General features: G+C 51.3%; 3 protein-coding genes across 3 annotated transcripts; 1 reads left to right on the forward strand and 2 right to left on the reverse strand.

Moving 5' to 3' along the window:
- Positions 1-3,441: 3,441 nt before the first annotated feature.
- Positions 3,442-8,779, forward strand: ABHD1 (abhydrolase domain containing 1). Its single transcript, XM_010948499.3, has 9 exons — positions 3,442-3,977; positions 6,462-6,622; positions 6,932-7,114; positions 7,319-7,364; positions 7,535-7,647; positions 7,779-7,952; positions 8,131-8,179; positions 8,280-8,445; positions 8,568-8,779. Exons 1-9 carry the CDS (start codon positions 3,864-3,866, stop codon positions 8,777-8,779), a joined length of 1,218 nt encoding a protein of 405 aa, XP_010946801.1. The 5' UTR covers positions 3,442-3,863.
- Positions 8,780-8,790: 11 nt separating this feature from the next.
- Positions 8,791-12,686, reverse strand: PREB (prolactin regulatory element binding). The gene is made up of 9 exons (XM_010948500.3): positions 12,299-12,686; positions 11,556-11,748; positions 11,146-11,366; positions 10,881-10,961; positions 10,657-10,781; positions 10,286-10,459; positions 10,068-10,140; positions 9,714-9,873; positions 8,791-9,543 (listed from the first exon to the last, which is right to left on the reverse strand). Exons 1-9 carry the CDS (start codon positions 12,431-12,433, stop codon positions 9,449-9,451), a joined length of 1,257 nt encoding a protein of 418 aa, XP_010946802.2. The 5' UTR covers positions 12,434-12,686; the 3' UTR covers positions 8,791-9,448.
- A 506-nt stretch (positions 12,687-13,192) lies between these two features.
- PRR30 (proline rich 30) lies at positions 13,193-16,862 on the reverse strand. Its single transcript, XM_010948596.3, has one exon. It carries the CDS (start codon positions 15,786-15,788, stop codon positions 14,577-14,579), a length of 1,212 nt encoding a protein of 403 aa, XP_010946898.2. The 5' UTR covers positions 15,789-16,862; the 3' UTR covers positions 13,193-14,576.
- Between the last annotated feature and the right edge of the window lie 556 nt (positions 16,863-17,418).

The following is a 17,418-nucleotide window of genomic DNA, read 5'->3' on the forward strand; positions in this document are numbered from 1 at the left end:
TGTGACTGTGACTGCACATCACTGAGAAGTGGCTCTGTATGAGACATGGCAGGTGGGGTGAGAGGGGGCCTGGGAAAAGTATCATCTTAAGGGTGACAGTGGCATTTGTTTGCCAGCGTAGTGTAGCAGTGTGTGGCTATAGATTTGTGGTCAAATTGCACTGTCACCTTCTTTTGTCACAGTGGCCAGTTCCCCCACCTACGCTTCAGACTACATTCTCACCCACTGGCCCAAGGACTATTTCTCTGAGCGAATGACTTATCTCTCTGGAATCTTCAACTTCTCCATTACCTCCTTCCCATCAACATCGATTAGAACAACAAACGCACTTCCATCAAGGTCACCTTATCTTCTTGCCTGTGGTGGACAGGTGGACGAGTGTTGGACACTACCTCCTCAGATCATGGTATCATCGGTTTTGGCAACACCATTCCTCTCTCTAGTCATTTCTTCTTAGTTTCTTTAAGCGTTGGTGTTCCTTTGGGCTCTCTCCTCACTCTCCATCTGTTCATGTGTTCATCTATTCATGTAGCTTCTGTTATCTCTTATGGGTTGAATTATGTCCTTCAAAAATTCATGTGTTGAAGTCCTAACCCCCAGTATCTCAGAATGTGACTTTATTTGGAAATAGGGTAATTGCAGATATAATTAGTGAAGATAAGGTCACACAGGAGTAAGATGGGCCCCTAATCCAATATGATTGATGTCCATATTAAAAGGGGAAATTTGGAGACACACACACACACACAGAGAACAGCATGTGAAGATGCGGACAGAGATTGGAGTGAAGCTTGTACATGCCAAGGAATGTTAAAGATTCCCAGCAAACTGCCAGAAGCTAGAAGAGAGGCATGGAACAGATTCTTCCTCACTGCTCTCAGAAAGAACCAGTCCTGCAGACACCTTGAACTTCTAGTTTCCAGAACTGTGAGACTGTTAGGCAGTGAGATAGAAATGAGCACTGGGCAGGGAGAGAGGGAGGGGAAGGGAGCAACCCAGAAAATAGCAGTATGCCTGCACTCAGCGTAAGGGGCTCCAAAAACTTTCTCTAAGTGAGGGCCAGCAAAGAAGCCAGGTAGGATCCAACACTGCAGCCGCAGCAGCCGCACAATAGAGAGAGGGACCTGGCTCAACCTGACCTAATGCTCATTGTAATGTAATTAGCATTACAGTTTGAGCCCCCTCTGGTGGGTTTCTCTGTGTGCTTCAAGGGTAAGAACCTGCCCAAAAGGGGATGGGCGTGTCTGAGCGCAAGGAACCTGAGCTGTCAGTCAGCCTGAGCATTCAAAGAACCTGAGCCACAAATCACAAAAACGCCCCTGAGCCAGGATATAAACAGGAAAAAAACAAAGGAATGGCACCATTTTTCCTCTCTTAGATTGACCGTCTCCCAATTCTCGGGAGTGTACTATCTTTTACTACCTTTTTACTTTACTAATGAAATCTTGTTTATATCACACTTTCTGTTTCTTGTTAAAAATTTTTTTTTCGGGTGACTAAGAACCGAGGTAATTCTTATTTCCTTCCTCCCAGTAACAAGACAATAAATTTCTGCTGTTTAAGACAACCAGTTTGCAACACTTTGTTATGGCAACCCTGCAAGCTAATGTATCATCTAAATGCTGATAACGACCATATCTCAAATTACAATCTCTGAGCCCCAGACCACTTCAAGAACTGAACAGCCTACTGATTTGTGCTTGGATCTTAATTTTTAGAGGTGACTGAGTGACAACACAGAGAAGTTAATGCCATTGAAAGAAAAGTTAATGTTACAGTTCCCTTAGAAGAGGCATAGCTTACCACACAGGACCACAGAAGGAAGCAAGGTCAAAAGGCAGAAAGGAGCAAGGGGAAGGCATAGGCCACAGCACTTATTAAGCTAGAAAAGCAAGACAGGACAGTGTAAACAGTTTAGGATTGGCTAGTTTGAATAATTTCAGAGGGCTTTAAGGCATATGGGCTGTCCCTAGGTGTCTGGTCCCTAGCCCTGGGTTCATTTAGGACAAGGGAAATATTGGTTTGGTATATGAGATTTGGATAAAGGAAGTGGTTCAGAGTATGGACTCTGGATCTCAGGGGAGATGTGAACAACTTTGGCTGTTAGATTGTGATTAATGGATGCCAAACAGAAATTTGAAACCTAAGAAAACAATTAGAACACCAACCAGAACCCCACTGTCTATGTGTCTGAGTCAGAATGCATCATCTTCCTCCTTAAAACTTCCCTTCCCCTGGTTTTCCAATTTCAGGAACAAGCACCACCATGCATCCCTGAATCTATGCAGACCCCAGAAATCTGGGGGTCATCCATGATTCCTCCTTCTTCCCCCACTTCCAACCTACTACCAAGTCCTATTAATTCTACTTCCTATCTTAAAGATCTTCACTCATCTCCCCAGCTTCCCCCAGTCCAGACAGCCACGGTCCATGCCAAAGTTCTGTTAACAGCCTAACTGACCACTCTGCTTCCATTTTCATCCCCCTCCAATTCATTCTCCAAGTAGCCTGGATAATTCTTCTAAAACATAACTCTGATCATGTTGCCCATTTCTTAAGATTCTTTGATGGCTTTCCTCTACTCTTAGGATAAACTCTAACATCCTTTATGCAGCTGCCCACAACCTGGTTCTTGACCATCTCAGATGATCCAGCAACACCAAATTTCTTTTGATTCCTTTAAGAAGTCTCTCACATCCAGGCTTTTGCTTGTCCTGTTCCCTCTCCTGGGACAACTACTCTCTCCCTTCCTTCACCTTGCCTTGGAAACTTGTGCTTATTTATTTATTTCACCTTAAATGTATTGTCATTTAACATCTGGGTATGCTTTCTCTGATCCTCGGAATCTGGGCACCCACCCCAGGGCTCCCACCGCAGGAGTACTTCCCTTATCTAGCACCACGCTATACTGCAGGGGTTCAAACCTGACTACACATTTGCAGCTTCTAGAGAGCTTTGAAGTTATATTGCTACCTAGGCTCCTCTCCAGACCAACTCTATAAGGGGGTGGGGCCTGGGCACTGGGGTTTTAAAAACTTCCAGATGAGTCCAATCTTCAGTCAAGGTTGATAGTCACTGCTCTAGGAGATTACTAATTTGTTTCCACATCCCAAAGAAGATAGGAACAGAATCCGTTGGGGTATCCCACGTGCCTGGTACAGAGTGGGGTGATGAGTAAATATTTGTTGTACTTGTGATAGGGATGTATGAGACAGCGTAGAGTGACTTTAACCTATATGTGTGACTCCATGTGGAATGCCACTCAGCAGCTGAAATGTGACTATGTAACACTGGGGTGTCACAGTGTGAACAACGTATCCAGTGTGTGAGGATCACTGTGAATGGCTGAACACTGTGGGGCTGTAGGGTTGTCACCACGTGAGCGGCTGCGTCATTTGTGTGACTGACTGGCTGGGGAACTCTGGCCAGGATGCCTGACTCGCCGCGCCAGGGCAGAGTTTGAGGAGGAAGGAGCTGGAGCTGCCCCTCACCAAGATGGCGGCTTTGGGGGAGGCCACTAGTCTACAAGGGGCTGCCACCGGCCTGCGAAACGTAAGCAGAGGCGGAGCCGCGGCTGGGGAAGCCTTTGGCTGGTCACTCGGTTCAGCTCCGGGAAGGGCGGCGGGCGCAGCCGGCCACCCCAGCAACGTCCTGGCACCGCCCCTCGCCACGCCCGCCGCGGGGAGGCGGGACGGTGGGCGGGGCCCGGATCCCCAAACCGCCGAGCAGTGGAACCGGAACCTACACAGGCCGTCCAATGGCGTGTAACGGGCGGGGTCCAGCGCGCACCTGCCAGGTGACTAGTGGAAGTTCAGGCACTGGAGCCAGTCAAGAACTTGGGAGACAAAATCCCCGACCACAATATGCTGAGCTACTTCCTGAGCCCCCAGAATGACACCTGGACAGAGCCTTTCAGTCTGCTTTTGGGTCTTGGCGCTTCCCTCTACTTGGGCTACTACTGGACATGGGTGCCCCAGGTGCGTGCGGATCCAGAACTCTTGCCGGCGGGTTTGGGATATGCGGGTCTAGTGCGCATCTTCCAGCAGGGGCTCGAGCCCTTTGTGGGAGCTGGCTTGCTTGGGCTTCTTGCCTAGGGTGAAATTTGACGCGCCAACCCCACCACCACTCACGCCCAGCGCTCTGGCCAGGCCCCGCAGTTCTATTACCACCTAGTGGAGGTGGTAATAGCTCAGGATTTATGGGGAAACCTAACTGTCCTTGTTCTTTCCACCTTAAGTTCTAGCTTCTCCATGTTCAGTACAATGGGAAAATCTGAAAAGATTGATTTTTGATGAACTTTTCTAAATTTTTGATTAACTTTTTTGATGAGATTTTTATTCTCACTGAAATTTAGATTTATTTTTTTGATGAGGTTTTATTCTCACTAAAATTTAGATAAAATACATAATTCACACATACAGAAAAATCTAAATTTTTTTAATCTTCACTAAACTTGGCTCTGTGTAGCTGAGTCTAAAAAACCTACTGATTCAAGCTCTTTAAAAAGATCTATAGGGAAATTTAATGTTACCTAAACTTTTCTGTATTTTCAGAGCTATATACATTCATATGCATTATTGATAAAATACATCTGGCTTAATGAAACAATTTTTAAAAGCCAAATCTCACAATGTCCTATAAACCTCACTTTACATGTCTAATTTGGAAAGTCAGTCGTTTCAGAACAGAGCTGTACTTTTGCTTGCAACCGGCCACACAGAGGTCAGAGACCTATGCCACTTTATACTCCAAACTCTTCCTTGATTTCCAAATACTGGTTAAAATGCAAGGAAAGTGCCATTCTGGATGCAGTTTGGATTGTCCAGTTTGGTCATGGGTTGATACTGATTCTTCCACAGTGACTAATGACATATTACTAGTTAATTCTCAGAGATAAGTCAAGAAAAGACTTCACTAGAGTTAAAATGAAACTAACCCAGATAAATCAAACCTGTCATTTGTTAGTTCCTTGTTCGACACTACTGAGCTATTTGATCAAAGATTTAATAAATTGCTAACTCAAAATCTTGGCAGTTAGGAGGTAATAGAGTAAAATAACTAAAAGCACAGGCTCTAGAGTCAGACAGACTTGGGTTTGGATCCCAGCTCTGACACTAACTAGATTTGACACACTTTGACAACTCACTCAATATTCAAACCTGTTCCCACAGGTGGGTCATAGTACCTATCTCAAAGAGCTGTTGTGAGGATCACAGGATAGAATTATGTAAAATACTTAGCACAATGCCTGGCACATGAGTACTCACTTACGAATACTACTTACTAATACTCAACTTACTATTAGTAGTGGTAGTATCATAATTATTAATTCCACTTTGCCTCTTGCTTGCTGTGTGACTTTGGGCAAACAACCTCTAGAGTCATAGTTTCTTCATTTATATCTCATTTCATAAGGTTGGGTTTAGCCTAGTGTCAGCAAATAGCCTACGATGAATCACAGGTGTTTTTATTCCGGGGCTGTTGTGTTGTGCTGACACAACAGTCACACTACCAACTTGGCCTCCCTAGTTCATTTACTTGGCCCCTTTTGACTGCAAGAAGAGATAGGTCTTCAGGTTCCTTCAGGCCTGCGACAGAAATGCAATTTCTATTTCTTGAGCCTGAGGCCTTCTGTCTTTGTACAGCATACTCCCCCTCATAAGCCTTCTGTGTGTATAGGCCCTCTCATTCACTTGATGTGTATCCAGAAGAACTAAGCAGAGGGGTTGATGTCAGGGCTAAGCGCCCACTGACCTCATCTGCCCCGTCATCCTATCCCTGTTACCTTTCCTCTGGCTGGCATGAAGAAGAGAAAATCTGTTCATATTGGGACTATTCCTCCTTTAGGGTATGGTCTAACAGCAGGGGCTGTTAAATAAGAAAATGGGATATTGTGGTAAAAAGCAGCACTTCTAAAGTGAGTGCACATAGTAGGGGATGGGAATATGCAACAGCAGAATGCTAAAGTCATACTAGTATGGCAAGAGCTGGCTTTGAGATGACGGAGTATGGATAATTCAACTGCAAGGCACAAGTTGCTGGCTGAATGGTGCTGCATTTCTTCAGCCTCTGTCCAGGACCCCAACCTTTGCAGCAGAGGATTAGCTGGGCAACTTGTTTTATATTATCTGATCTCTCCAAAATGGGTTTGAGTCGGATAGGCTGAGTGGGGGAGTCAGCATCCAGTCAACTGCAGCAGCTCCCAGCCCTGGTTCTGAGTTGGCTCAGGGTCAGCTCTGGAGAGGTGGCACTCTAGGACTGGAATTCTTTGGGGCTCTAGTGGGACTGTATTACCAGAGGTGACTTGGCCATTCCAGACTGAGGTATGCTAGATTTCTCACCCCCAGATGAAGCAGTGCTCTCCAGGCTGGCCTCTGGGAAGGGGTCACTCTGGTGTCCGTACCTCACTGGCTTGGTGCAAAAATCAGGGGAGTGAGGCAGATTGTGTTGTGTGATTACAGAGGCCTCAACTGGTGACAGGGTCCCAGTTCCTGGCCTTCCTGGAGCAGCACTGTCCAGTCACTATGGAGACATTCTACCCTACACTCTGGTGTTTTGAGGGTCGGCTACAAACCATCTTCCGTGTCTTACTGCAGTCTCGGCCTCTAGTTCTTTACTCGAGGTAAGATGGGACAGAAGGGGGTGAACACGAAGCTGCAAGTATAGGGGAGTCCCATTCGTCTACCAAGGTAACCTCTGAGAGTGGCTATACGGGAGGGCAATTTAACTGCACAACCATAAGGTAATAGTCAATCTTTTATGTCCCCATTACACTTTCTTATGGTCTTACTATTTTGGACAATGCATGCCCTCAAATGATGCTGATGGGAAGTTGTGGGGGTTGTTTGACGAGGGAGAGGGGCGCAAAACCTTTTGAAGTACATGGAGTTCCCAACATCATCTTTGTGTGCCCTTTTCTCTAAAACCACAGTGAAGTTCTCCAAACCCCAGATGGAGGACAGATCCTCCTAGACTGGGCCAGTCAGCATGACAGCTGTCAATACCCTGACCCTACCACCCAGCCCATTGTATTACTGCTTCCTGGTATCACAGGCAGTAGCCAGGAGACATATATCCTGCACCTAGTTAACCAAGCTTTGAAGGATGGCTATAGGTAAGGATGGGCACAGCCCAGAAGAATTGGGTGGTGTCTGATAACTTGTAATGGGAGGGAGGGGTCATTTCAGACCCTGATAGCTGTGGGGAGAAGGTGCCATATGAAGGGCACCCTTTGACTGAGGTCTTTCTGAAAAACTACCAAAAGGGGAGTGGGGCTTCTAGGGAGGGTCTGGCTAATATGTACCTGTGTGCACCACAGGGCTGTCGTATTTAACAACCGGGGCTGTCGTGGGGAAGAACTGCTGGTGAGTACCCTCCTTCCTTGTAGTGGCTTCACCCCACTCCCTTCAGAGATCCTGGGCCCTGCGGCTCTACCCACCTGTCCTTCCATTTCCCTTTTATTTCTTGAGCCCTTTCATTTTTCTGCCTTCTGGTCAGGGCCTCCCTCCCTACCCAATGATCTGGTTTGCCTCAGACCTACAGGGCTTTCTGTGCCAGCAATACTGAAGATCTGGAGACAGTCGTGAACCACATAAAGCGCCGTTACTCCCAAGCTCCACTGCTGGCCGTGGGCGTCTCTCTCGGAGGGTAAAATAAAGACTGCCTGCCAAAGGCCCAGCCTTCCTTTCTCTCTTTCCCCCTCCATGTCTTCTCCCCACCTCCTGTCCCAGCTCCCCAGCGCAAACCTTTCTTTCATGGCCCCTGGTCCAATCCTACAGGGTATTAGTGCTGAACCACCTAGCACGAATGGGGCGGGCTGCAGGGTTGGTGGCAGCATTGACTTTCTCTGCATGCTGGGATTCCTCTGAGACCACCCGCTCCCTGGAGACCCCACTGAACTCACTGCTCTTCAATCAGTGCCTCACTGCTGGGCTCTGCCAAATTGTGAACCGGTAGGGTCTTGGCCAAGTGGGAGGGGGCAACAGACAGGGTGGGATGGCAGACATGCCAGGTTCTCCCAGTGCTCGGAGTCAGTTCTATGTCTGGGTTTTCTCATTCATGAGATAAGACAGAGGCTGGCTCTGGGTCAGGCCCAGGAGTAGAGCCAAACCACTATGTGTTCTTTTGCAGAAATAGAAAAGTGATGGAAAAGGTGGTGAATGTAGACTTTGTGCTACAGGTATAATCTTTCAACCATCCCCTCTCTGCCCAAAATTGTTCTCCCAATATCTTATTCCCTATCCTCAGTCCTAGCCTATCCCACCCTCCACCACCTACAGGCCCGCACAATCCGCCAGTTTGATGAGCGCTACACAGCCGTGGCCTTTGGATTTCAAGACTGTGCCTCTTACTACCGAGCAGCGAGCCCAAGAACCAAGGTAGATGCCATCGAGATCCCTGTGCTCTGCCTCAATGCAGCTGACGACCCCTTCTCCTCAGTCCATGGTGAGCACCCTGAATCAGATGCTTTGGGCCCCAGAGGAAGTGGGCCGTAAGGTGCAAGTGGAAAGAGCCTGGGCTCTCGGCAGGGGCAGGGTTCCTGACCTCCTCTCCAACCCCTCCCCCAGCCCTTCCCCTACAGGCTGCCCAACATTCTCCCCATGTCGCACTGCTCGTCACAGCCCGGGGTGGCCACATAGGCTACCTGGAAGGGCTGCTCCCCTGGCAGCACTGCTACATGAACCGCGTCTTTCATCAGTACACCAGAGCCGTCTTCCAGCACCCACAGGAGCTGCTCTGCCTCAGAGCTCCCACACCTCCTGAGGGAGGTAAGAGCTGACAAGAGTACCATTTGGGGTCTCAGTTCAGTCTTCCCTTGTTTATTAAATAACAACTTTTCCTGCCAAATGGACTGAGGTTCATCTTCCCTTTTCTCGAGGCTAGGGTAGACTATTCAGGAACTTGCTGCATATTTAGCCTGGCTGGCTTGGAGCTACCCAGCTGAACCCAAAGATTACTGCCTGAGTCTTCCTTTTGCCCTTTCCTTCCCTAATAGCAAGTCCCAGGCCAGTGCCTGTCCCAGCAAATGCCAGGGGCTCATGTGCAGAGCAACTGCCACAAGGCTGTGAGGGGAAGAGAAGAAAAGGGCAGTTTCTGCAGAAAGGACAGCAGCCTCCAAGTTCCTGGGCATCTTCACACATCTCTGGAGAAAGGACAAGCTCAACTCCAGAGCCTCTGGTAGGCAGAGGGAAGGAGGCAGGTGGTGTGGGCCGGGCTTGACACCATGGTCCTGGGCAGATCCAAAGGTGATGAATGCAAGGTTCCCAGGACTCAGGGTCACCCACGGTCACAGCCAAGCTCTAACTGGGAATGGCAGGCATTGCCCACTAGTCTCATCAGAGGCAACCTCAGCTGTGGACCCAGGTGGAGTGAGCAGTGGAGTCCAGGCCTCCATTCTGGTCTAGAAGGTGGCAGTGTCTGGGCCCCTGGTTCCCTGGGAGCAGGGAGGCTAAAGAAAACCTGGGAAGGCACTCTGGAGCAGCAGGATGCTCATCACAATAAGCCCGACACACAGTAGCAGCAGCAGCCACACAGGAACAGTCCCTGCAGGAGGGGGAAGGGATGAAGTCAGTAAGCAAAGGGGAGTCACAGCCCAAAGAACAGAACCATTCGAGGAGGGGGTAGGTGACTACAAGCAAGCAACCCACTCAGCAGGGGGCAAGTTTTTGCTACAGCTAAAGGTAGGGTGGTACCCCCTCACCCCAGTGACTCACTTCGTGAGGGCAGCAGGTGCAGCTGGCAGCGACTGTCCACAGCCACAGAGAACAGGGCAGTTTCATGGGACCCAAGGAGCTCCGGACCACGACCCTTCTCAGGTAGAAAAGCCACATCTGTCACCACAATGCCATGGGCCTCCCTCACATAGTAGAGGCGCTGTGGACAACAGGAAAACGAGTAAGGGAAGGCCCAGTTGGGAACATTCCTTCTGGAAAATATGCCCTCTGCCCCTAGAAGCCTTTCCCTCTATAGGCTGGGCCAGACCCCTTCCCACACACTCAGTGTAGAAGCAAGCCTAGAATCCCCACCCCCAGAGAGTCCTCAGGGCTGTGCCCACCTCCACCCATTACCTGGAGAGAGAAAGCTATGTAGATGGCAACAGAGCCAGTGACCGTGCCCAGGCCTAGGAAGGTGCCCGATTCACTGCAACAAACAATAAAGTGCTCACTGTCCTGGAGTCCCATGCAGCAACATTCATTCAGTAACAATAGTCCTCAGGCAGGCAGGCAGGCAGCACATCTTCCCCCCAGGTGCCCCCACACCCAGCCAAGTCACCACAGTCTCACACCTGACACTAAGGCAGGAGATGACTTCATGGCCACAGGACTTGGTCTGAAGAGGCAAGAAGGTGGAGCCATCCCAGGCTGTGAGGTAGCAGGGTTGGGGCTGGCGCAGACGCTTGTGGGGAATCTGCACCGTGAAGAGTCGCAGCCCGGCAGGCTGGTCTGGAACCTGCCCAAACCTGGAGGCCGGGTGAGAGGCTGTTCAGCTCCTGGGGCCTGCCCAACCTTCCTCGGAGGTTGGTGCCCTCCTGCACCCTGGTCAGGCCCTGGGGGTAATGCCTGAAAAGGCTCCGATCCTTCCCAGCTCCCCGTCTCTTCCCACTCCCCATTACAACTAGGCTATGCCTCTTTCAGCCACCCTCTGGGGTCTTCACACCTGCAGGCCTGGTAGCGGTAAGGCGTGTTAGAAAAGGTGGGTCCATTCTCCTGCCAGTGCAGCTGTGTCACCAGTTGATCCTTCTGCCACACGGAGGCATTAAAGTCCCAGCCCACAGTTACCAACTAGTCAGGAATCAAGATTCCAAGGATGAACAGTTAGGGGATCCACTTATGGGACAAGCAGCATAATCACCTACTTTCTCCACCCTCTCACCTCCTCACCTTGCCATCAGGCCCCAAAGCCAGGTCCTCAATCTCCCCTTCATGGGCTTTGAACTCCAGAACTTTCTCCAAAGTCGGTACCTGCAGCCAAACCACCACCGTAGTTAGCCTAGTTACCGGGCTAGAGCACAATGATCCCCACCCCTCTCTGCTAACAGCCACTCAGTGCAGTCTTCACTCAAGTTTCCCAGAACCCATGTTCAGTTTCTCACAACTCTGGCCTTGCAGCTACTGACACTCATCCTCTAACCTCCCAAAACCACACCTTCCAGACACGAACGTAGCCATCCGTCCCTCCAGTGGCAAGCAAGGTATTATCATGGTTGAAGCATACAACTTTCTGCAGTGGATCAGCGCTGAAGTCTGTCTGCACCGCCTGCAAATTCTCCACACTAAGTTCTACCCCCTCCTGGTGGGTTTCAGCTCCAGACTTCTTCTCTGCAGGGGCAGCCCCTTTCCTTTGCCAAGGCCCCTGTTCCTTGGAACCTGCAACACAAACAGCCTGCCAGGTTCCAGGCTTCTAAAGTAGTCATAACCCCTTCTCTAGTGGTGAACATCGAGCGAATTCTCGCCTGTTACGAGAACCTCACCTTCAGCCCCACATCTTCAGAGACCAAGATGAGAGAGCTCTTACTCATTTAACCCTTTTCACAAAGCTAGAGCAGGGGCTCTCACCTGCCTTCTCTGCTTTGTTTTTGCCCTTCTGCTGATGGGTCTTGAAGCGCAGTAGCTGACAGTGGGCATCCTGCCCTGCAGCCAGGATATTACCAGCCAGCGCTAAGTTCATGGTGGCCCGAGCCTCAGTATCATGGGAGTGCAGTAGGGAGGCGCTGAGGCGCCCATTAATCTGCTCCAGCTGCAGAAAGTGCTGTGGGAGAGGGAACCAGGATGAGCAAGGTTCAGAGGGCACCTCAAGAGCAAACTTACAACCTGTAGTCTGAAGGCTTACTGCACTTTGTAGTTCACAAGGCTTTTAAAGATCTTTTTTCTTTTGAGCCTCACAAATCTGTACAGCAAGCAACGCTGGGATTATCACCTGCAGTTTACAGAATATGGTAACTCTCAGAAGAGTGAAGAAACCAAGCTTATGCTGAACTCTCGCCTCTGTTGGAGGGCAGACAGGCAAGTCTATGTGGCCTCCCCGGAAAAAGCCAGGATAAGACCCCGGGGGCTGTTCCTGAAGTCGAGTTGAAGCCTTCCTGCCTTGGCAGTGCTGTGTGCAGTTTCATTTTACCTTAGGATTCTCTCAATTGACCAGTGAGTTCTCGACTGAAGTTCGCGCCAGGACCCCCAGCATGCCGGGGAGTCGCACCTGGCAGGGACAGGGTCCGCAGCAGAAGAGCGGCCCACACATGAGACCCTCCCAGAATCGCCCTCAGCCCTGGCGTGACCCGGCCCCAGTGGCCCTGTACTCTCACCACGCCATTCTTTATGCCGGTCTTGGCGGCGCCTCCTCCGCCCGCGGCTATGAGCAGCCCCGCGCTGGGATCGACCTGCAGCGCGTACAACGGGAACGGGGCCCGGTACAGCTCTGGCGCCCGGCGCCGACCCATCCCGCTCGCCGCGCGTTTCACTGTCTGCGCCGAAGCACCCGGGACATGCCGCGCCCGGCCTTCGACGACTTCTCTGGCCGCTGCTGACCTTGGTCCCCTCGCTGCCGGGAAAACTCCCGACCCCTCTCACACCTGTGGGGTTGGGGAAATTCTCTAATCACACACGAATCCCTATCTCGGCCCAAGGCAGGCTAACCCTGTCTCGCCGACTCGCAGTGCGCAAGCGCACCGAGCACGACTCTCCTCACGCAGGCGCGGAGCAGTCAACGCGCGTCAGCACTCGCCGGCCGTGGCCTGCTGGAATCCGGGCGCTAGGATGCCGGTCTTCTCCCCCTTGTGACGTCAGACTACGCCATCTTTTTGGGGGGCAGTGGAGGCTCGCGGCCGCTTCACGGAAGCGTCCTTGGGGGTTCTGGAGGAGCTGGGTGAATCAGTAAAGGTTAAGGGAGGTTAATAAACCTTTAATAAAGAAATCCTTGGGTTAGGACTATCCACACTTCAGGAGGGATAGGCAGACTCATGGAGCGCAGCCTTTATGTTTTACCCCAGAGACGAAGTGATTTGTCCAAGGTCACGCTCCAGAAACGTGACCCGTCTCTTTTGCCTCTTAACGGAGGTAGCGTGGACTTTAAAACAAACCTGGCTTCAAATCCCGAATCTACCGCTTCCTAGTATTAGGAAAAAAAACACTTCTTACCTTAACAATTAACACCTGTCCTCTGTGCCCAGGTGGGAGTTAGTTGGCCATTGTCAAGGCTCCGCACCTAATCCTGCGCCTCAGGGTTTGTGGGTGGGGGCTGCTCCCCTCTGATACACTCAAGGAGGCAACTGGAACCCCAAGACAGGGCAGGTCTCTGCCTGACACCCCATCCTTCTGAGGGGGTCCTTAGATTTCTGGTGTCCTATAGGAGTGATGCAGGAAAAACGGATGCGGGGCGTGAGGAGGGCTGTGTCCCAGGCTTTGGATGAGCCCCTGGGACGTGCCCTGCCAAGTGTGGGTCCTTGGCTTCAGGCAGGAAAGAATTCAGGAGCAAGCCACAGTTGGGTAAAGGTAGATTTATTTAGAGAGATACATCGAAAGGCAAGAGAAAGGCCATGAGGTGTGGGGGTTGGGTGCTCAGATTAGAGTATAAGTAGGTACACACTCCATAGAGTGCAGGCCATCTCTAAAGTGGGAGAGACAGGGCAGTGGCCGCAAGTTGTGTTGCCTGTTTTTATGGGCTCAGTGGCCTCATATGCTAATAAGTGGAAGGACAAGTCTTGACTAGCCTGGGGAAGGGGCTGGGATTCCCAGTAAGTTGGCCATTTCCCACTCTGACCTCTTGTGGCTAGCCCTGGGACTGTCATGGCGCCTGCTGGCATGTTATTCACCATGCTAGTATATTACAATGGGCATATAATGAAGCTCAAGTTCTACTAGAAGTCAAATCTCCCACCATCTTGAGCCTCAAGGCCTACTAGAGGGTTGAATCCTCCACCATTTTGATGTTAGTTGCTGTATCATTCCTTGAATGGCTGTGCCCTGCCCGCTCCTGTCTCAGGAGGACCCCATGTTTCTCTGCAAGTGAACGCTAGTCATGCCCTTCCCTCCAAGGAGACACCTCCTGCTGCTCCCCTGGCATGCATCAGCATGCATCCTTATTAATCTAAGGTGTGGCCAGAGGAAGGGGCCTGGTGGCTTCATCTCTGGGGATGCCATTATCTGTCCCACCGAATTGAATTAAATGTGTGAAGGGCCTGGCAGGGCCCTCTGCACATCTCAGGTGCTCAGGCCTTCTGAGTCCTTTGCCCTCCTCAGATACATGGCCATTCTGTTTCTTTTGACTCTCTTTGTTGGGTTCCAGTCCTCCTGAAGGTACAACCACCCACTGTGTCTGCTCAGTAAGACACAAGCACAAGTTTCACAGGGTCAGGCTTTATTGGATACACTGAAGGCTAAGTGGGGCCTCAGGTGCCCTTGGTCCTCTTCAGCCAGGAGAGAACAGACTCCACAAGGGGCTCCCAGGATTCAGGGCTGGAGAACACACCTGACCTCCAGCCAGCCAGCCCTTCAGAGTGTCTCGGGGGCTCCCCGAGATCTGGGGCCTGGCAGGGATGGTGGGGTTTGGAGGAGGTGCTCCAGGGAGCCTTCGTGGCTCTGAAACTAGGGTAGTGACTTTCGGGGAATGGGTTCTAGAGAGGCAGACTTCTTTGGAGCAGAGGAAGGCCTGGGCTTCAGGGAGACAGTGAACTGTTTTGGTGCCTGAGTTGGAGAACCTGAACAGCCTGTGGAGTTTGGTGATTGAAGACCTACAGACCTAAGGCTCCCAATCTGTGAGGATGTGCCTGGGTCTTGATCTGCCTGGGCCTGGGCTGCTGGGGTTCGAGCTGCTGGGGCCTGAGGTGCCTGGATTTGACACCCACGGGCCTGAGAAGCCTCGTTCTGAGGCCCTACTTCCCCCAGCCTTCTTTCTGGCAACAGATGCAAGGCCCTGGCCTGGCCCCGAGACAGGCGGAGACCAAAGCCAATGCCTATGCGGAGTGGTCCGGATTCCTGGTCCTGTGCACAGGGCAGCAGCTGGGGGAAAGCAAGCAGTTTGGGTCCAGTCCTGTACTTGGGGATGGGGCAAGAGGGGCTGCGGGGCCGGAGACACACCAGGCATACAGGATACTCCACAACTGGGGCCTGGCCGGGTCTGCCTAGCCACAGGCGCTGCAAAAGCAGTAGCTGCAGGTCGCGGGCGATGCGGTGGTGCCCCAGATGGACCACCAGGACCTGGGCCAAGACTCCTGGGTCCCTGAACTCTGCAGGGTCCCTCTCGCTTGCCACGCATCCCCCCTCCACCCCAAGGGACCCGAGGTCCCTGTACTGATGCGAGTGCCATGTCTGGCTGTTAGAGCTGACCTCACCAGAAGGTAGGCTGGAGCTGGGGGAGGTGAGGGTAGAGCTAGGCAGGTCTTCAGGATGGGAAGGAGACTGGCAACCGGAGACCAGGAGAGAGGAGTTCTGCGGCTGAGAGGGAGAAGAGGAGTGAGTGAGAGTGGGAGAGGGATATAGCCAGTGGGAAGGTGAGGAAGACCGTGGCAGGGAGAGAGAGAGGTAATTCTGATGAAAGAAAGTGGGGGAACTTGGGAGAGAGGAGAAGGGATGTAGGAGAAAGTCAGAATTTGAGTCAGAAGAGTAGAAATGGGAGCCCGCAGAGTGGGACCGTGAGGGAGGGGAGCAAGGGGGGTGGGTGGGACGGAGTGATTGTTGGGGAGGCAGAGGTTGTAGGTTGCAAGGAAGGGAGTCCACAAGTTGTGAGGGGCCCTGAGGGGGCTGCCCAGGGGGTGCTGTGTTCTGTAGCAGCGCCTGATCCTTGTTTTGAGGCAACATTGCCTTGAGTCCAGAAGAGACTGGAGTGTCAAGAGCAGAGATTAGAGACCTGGCAGAGGCAGGACCGATATCTCTGAGGCCAGAAGTGGGTGACAAATCAAGGCCCTCTGTGCACAGAATGTGGCTCCAGCCTGGTGTTGGTGTGGCTGTTGGTGTGAGGCCAAGGAGACACCAAGCCCTGTAGCACCAGGCTCTCTGGGTGTTTAGGCAGGAGCTTGGCTCTAAATTTGGCCTCTCACTCCTTTGCAGTCGGCCATTGATGAGGGATGTAGAGGATGGAGAATCAGAACTGCCTCTTGGGAGCTGAGGGACAGCAGCAATTATCTGGGTAGGCCAGGGAGGATGACACAGCCCTTAGGATCTGTGGAGAAAAAAACAGAGCTCAAGATATTGAGAGAATGGGTCTGTTTCTGGCTCTGCCTAATGTACCATGCAGGCTGTTTCACCAAGAACTTAAATATCACCTCTGGGGTCAGAAGAGCTGACAAAATGCTCCAGGGAAGGTGAAAGTTAGGAGGGGAGGAATAGGGAAGGAGGGAGGGTAGGATGGGTTGGATAGAGTTAGAGGAGGGGGCTTGGGGGATGGAGGCTGAGATGGGACTAGAAATAGCGAGTGTTCTGGCGCTGTGAGCTCTTACCAATGAGGGTCCCTCTGAGCTGTGTTTCTGAAGGCACTTCAGCGACACGGGGACCTGGGAGAGAGAGGAACAGAGTCAACAAATGATGGATAAGTTCATCCCTGCCCCCAGCATCTGTCACCCTAAACTCACTCTGACCCAGATTTCTGTCCGAGTCTTGCCCTCTGTCCTTCAGCCAGGAGGAGGTCTTCTGTTACGGACTTTTGTTCTCCTAAATCTGAAACAAAGATTCTGCAAGCATCCTGGTTTCCTGGCACTCTGGTTGCCCTAATCCCTGTGGTCCCTAATGCTAATGTCCCCTGGCTTAGCCTGGACCCAGCCAAGATGGCTTATCACGATCAGCAGCAGCAGTGGGGCCAGCTGGTGAAAGCCTAGAAGTCAAGGACTTTGTCTAAGGGGTGGTGTTGCCGCCCCACTTGGGAGCTGGGAGCCCCATTTCCTGGGGTCAGTACTCCCTGGAATCCAGTACCTGTGTCACAAAGGTCAGGTGCTGACATCACATACTCTTCTCCTCAAGGCTCTGGGACCTTCTTTCAGAGATCATCCTGAGGCTGGCCCTTGACAAAACTGAAGCAAGCAAAATTCTTTGGGGCACCCAAGTCTCCCCTTCAGGGCCTAGTCCCCACCTCTGCTCTCTGCCCATATACTTTAAACCTCCCACCACCTCCTCCAGCCAGGGGTCTCCCCAGCCATACAGCCTGTTTGGGCTGGACACTCCCTTCAACTGTTGGTTTTCATTTGTTTTCTGAGCACTGACTTACGCTCCACACCTTATATGCTTATATGTTTTTAATAGCTATTTTCTTTCTTTTTTTTTTTTATTATTGAAGTACAGTCAATTACAATGTGTCAATCTCTGGTGTACAGCACAATGTCCCAGTCATGCATATATATATGTGTTCATATTTTAATAGCTATTTTATCAATAGCTCTATTGAGATGTAATTCATGTACCATGCAATCCACCCACTTAAAGTGTGCAGTATCCTCAC

Source organism: Camelus bactrianus, chromosome 15 (genome assembly GCF_048773025.1).
Source record: "Camelus bactrianus isolate YW-2024 breed Bactrian camel chromosome 15, ASM4877302v1, whole genome shotgun sequence".
NCBI classification, from domain to species: Eukaryota; Metazoa; Chordata; class Mammalia; order Artiodactyla; family Camelidae; genus Camelus; species Camelus bactrianus.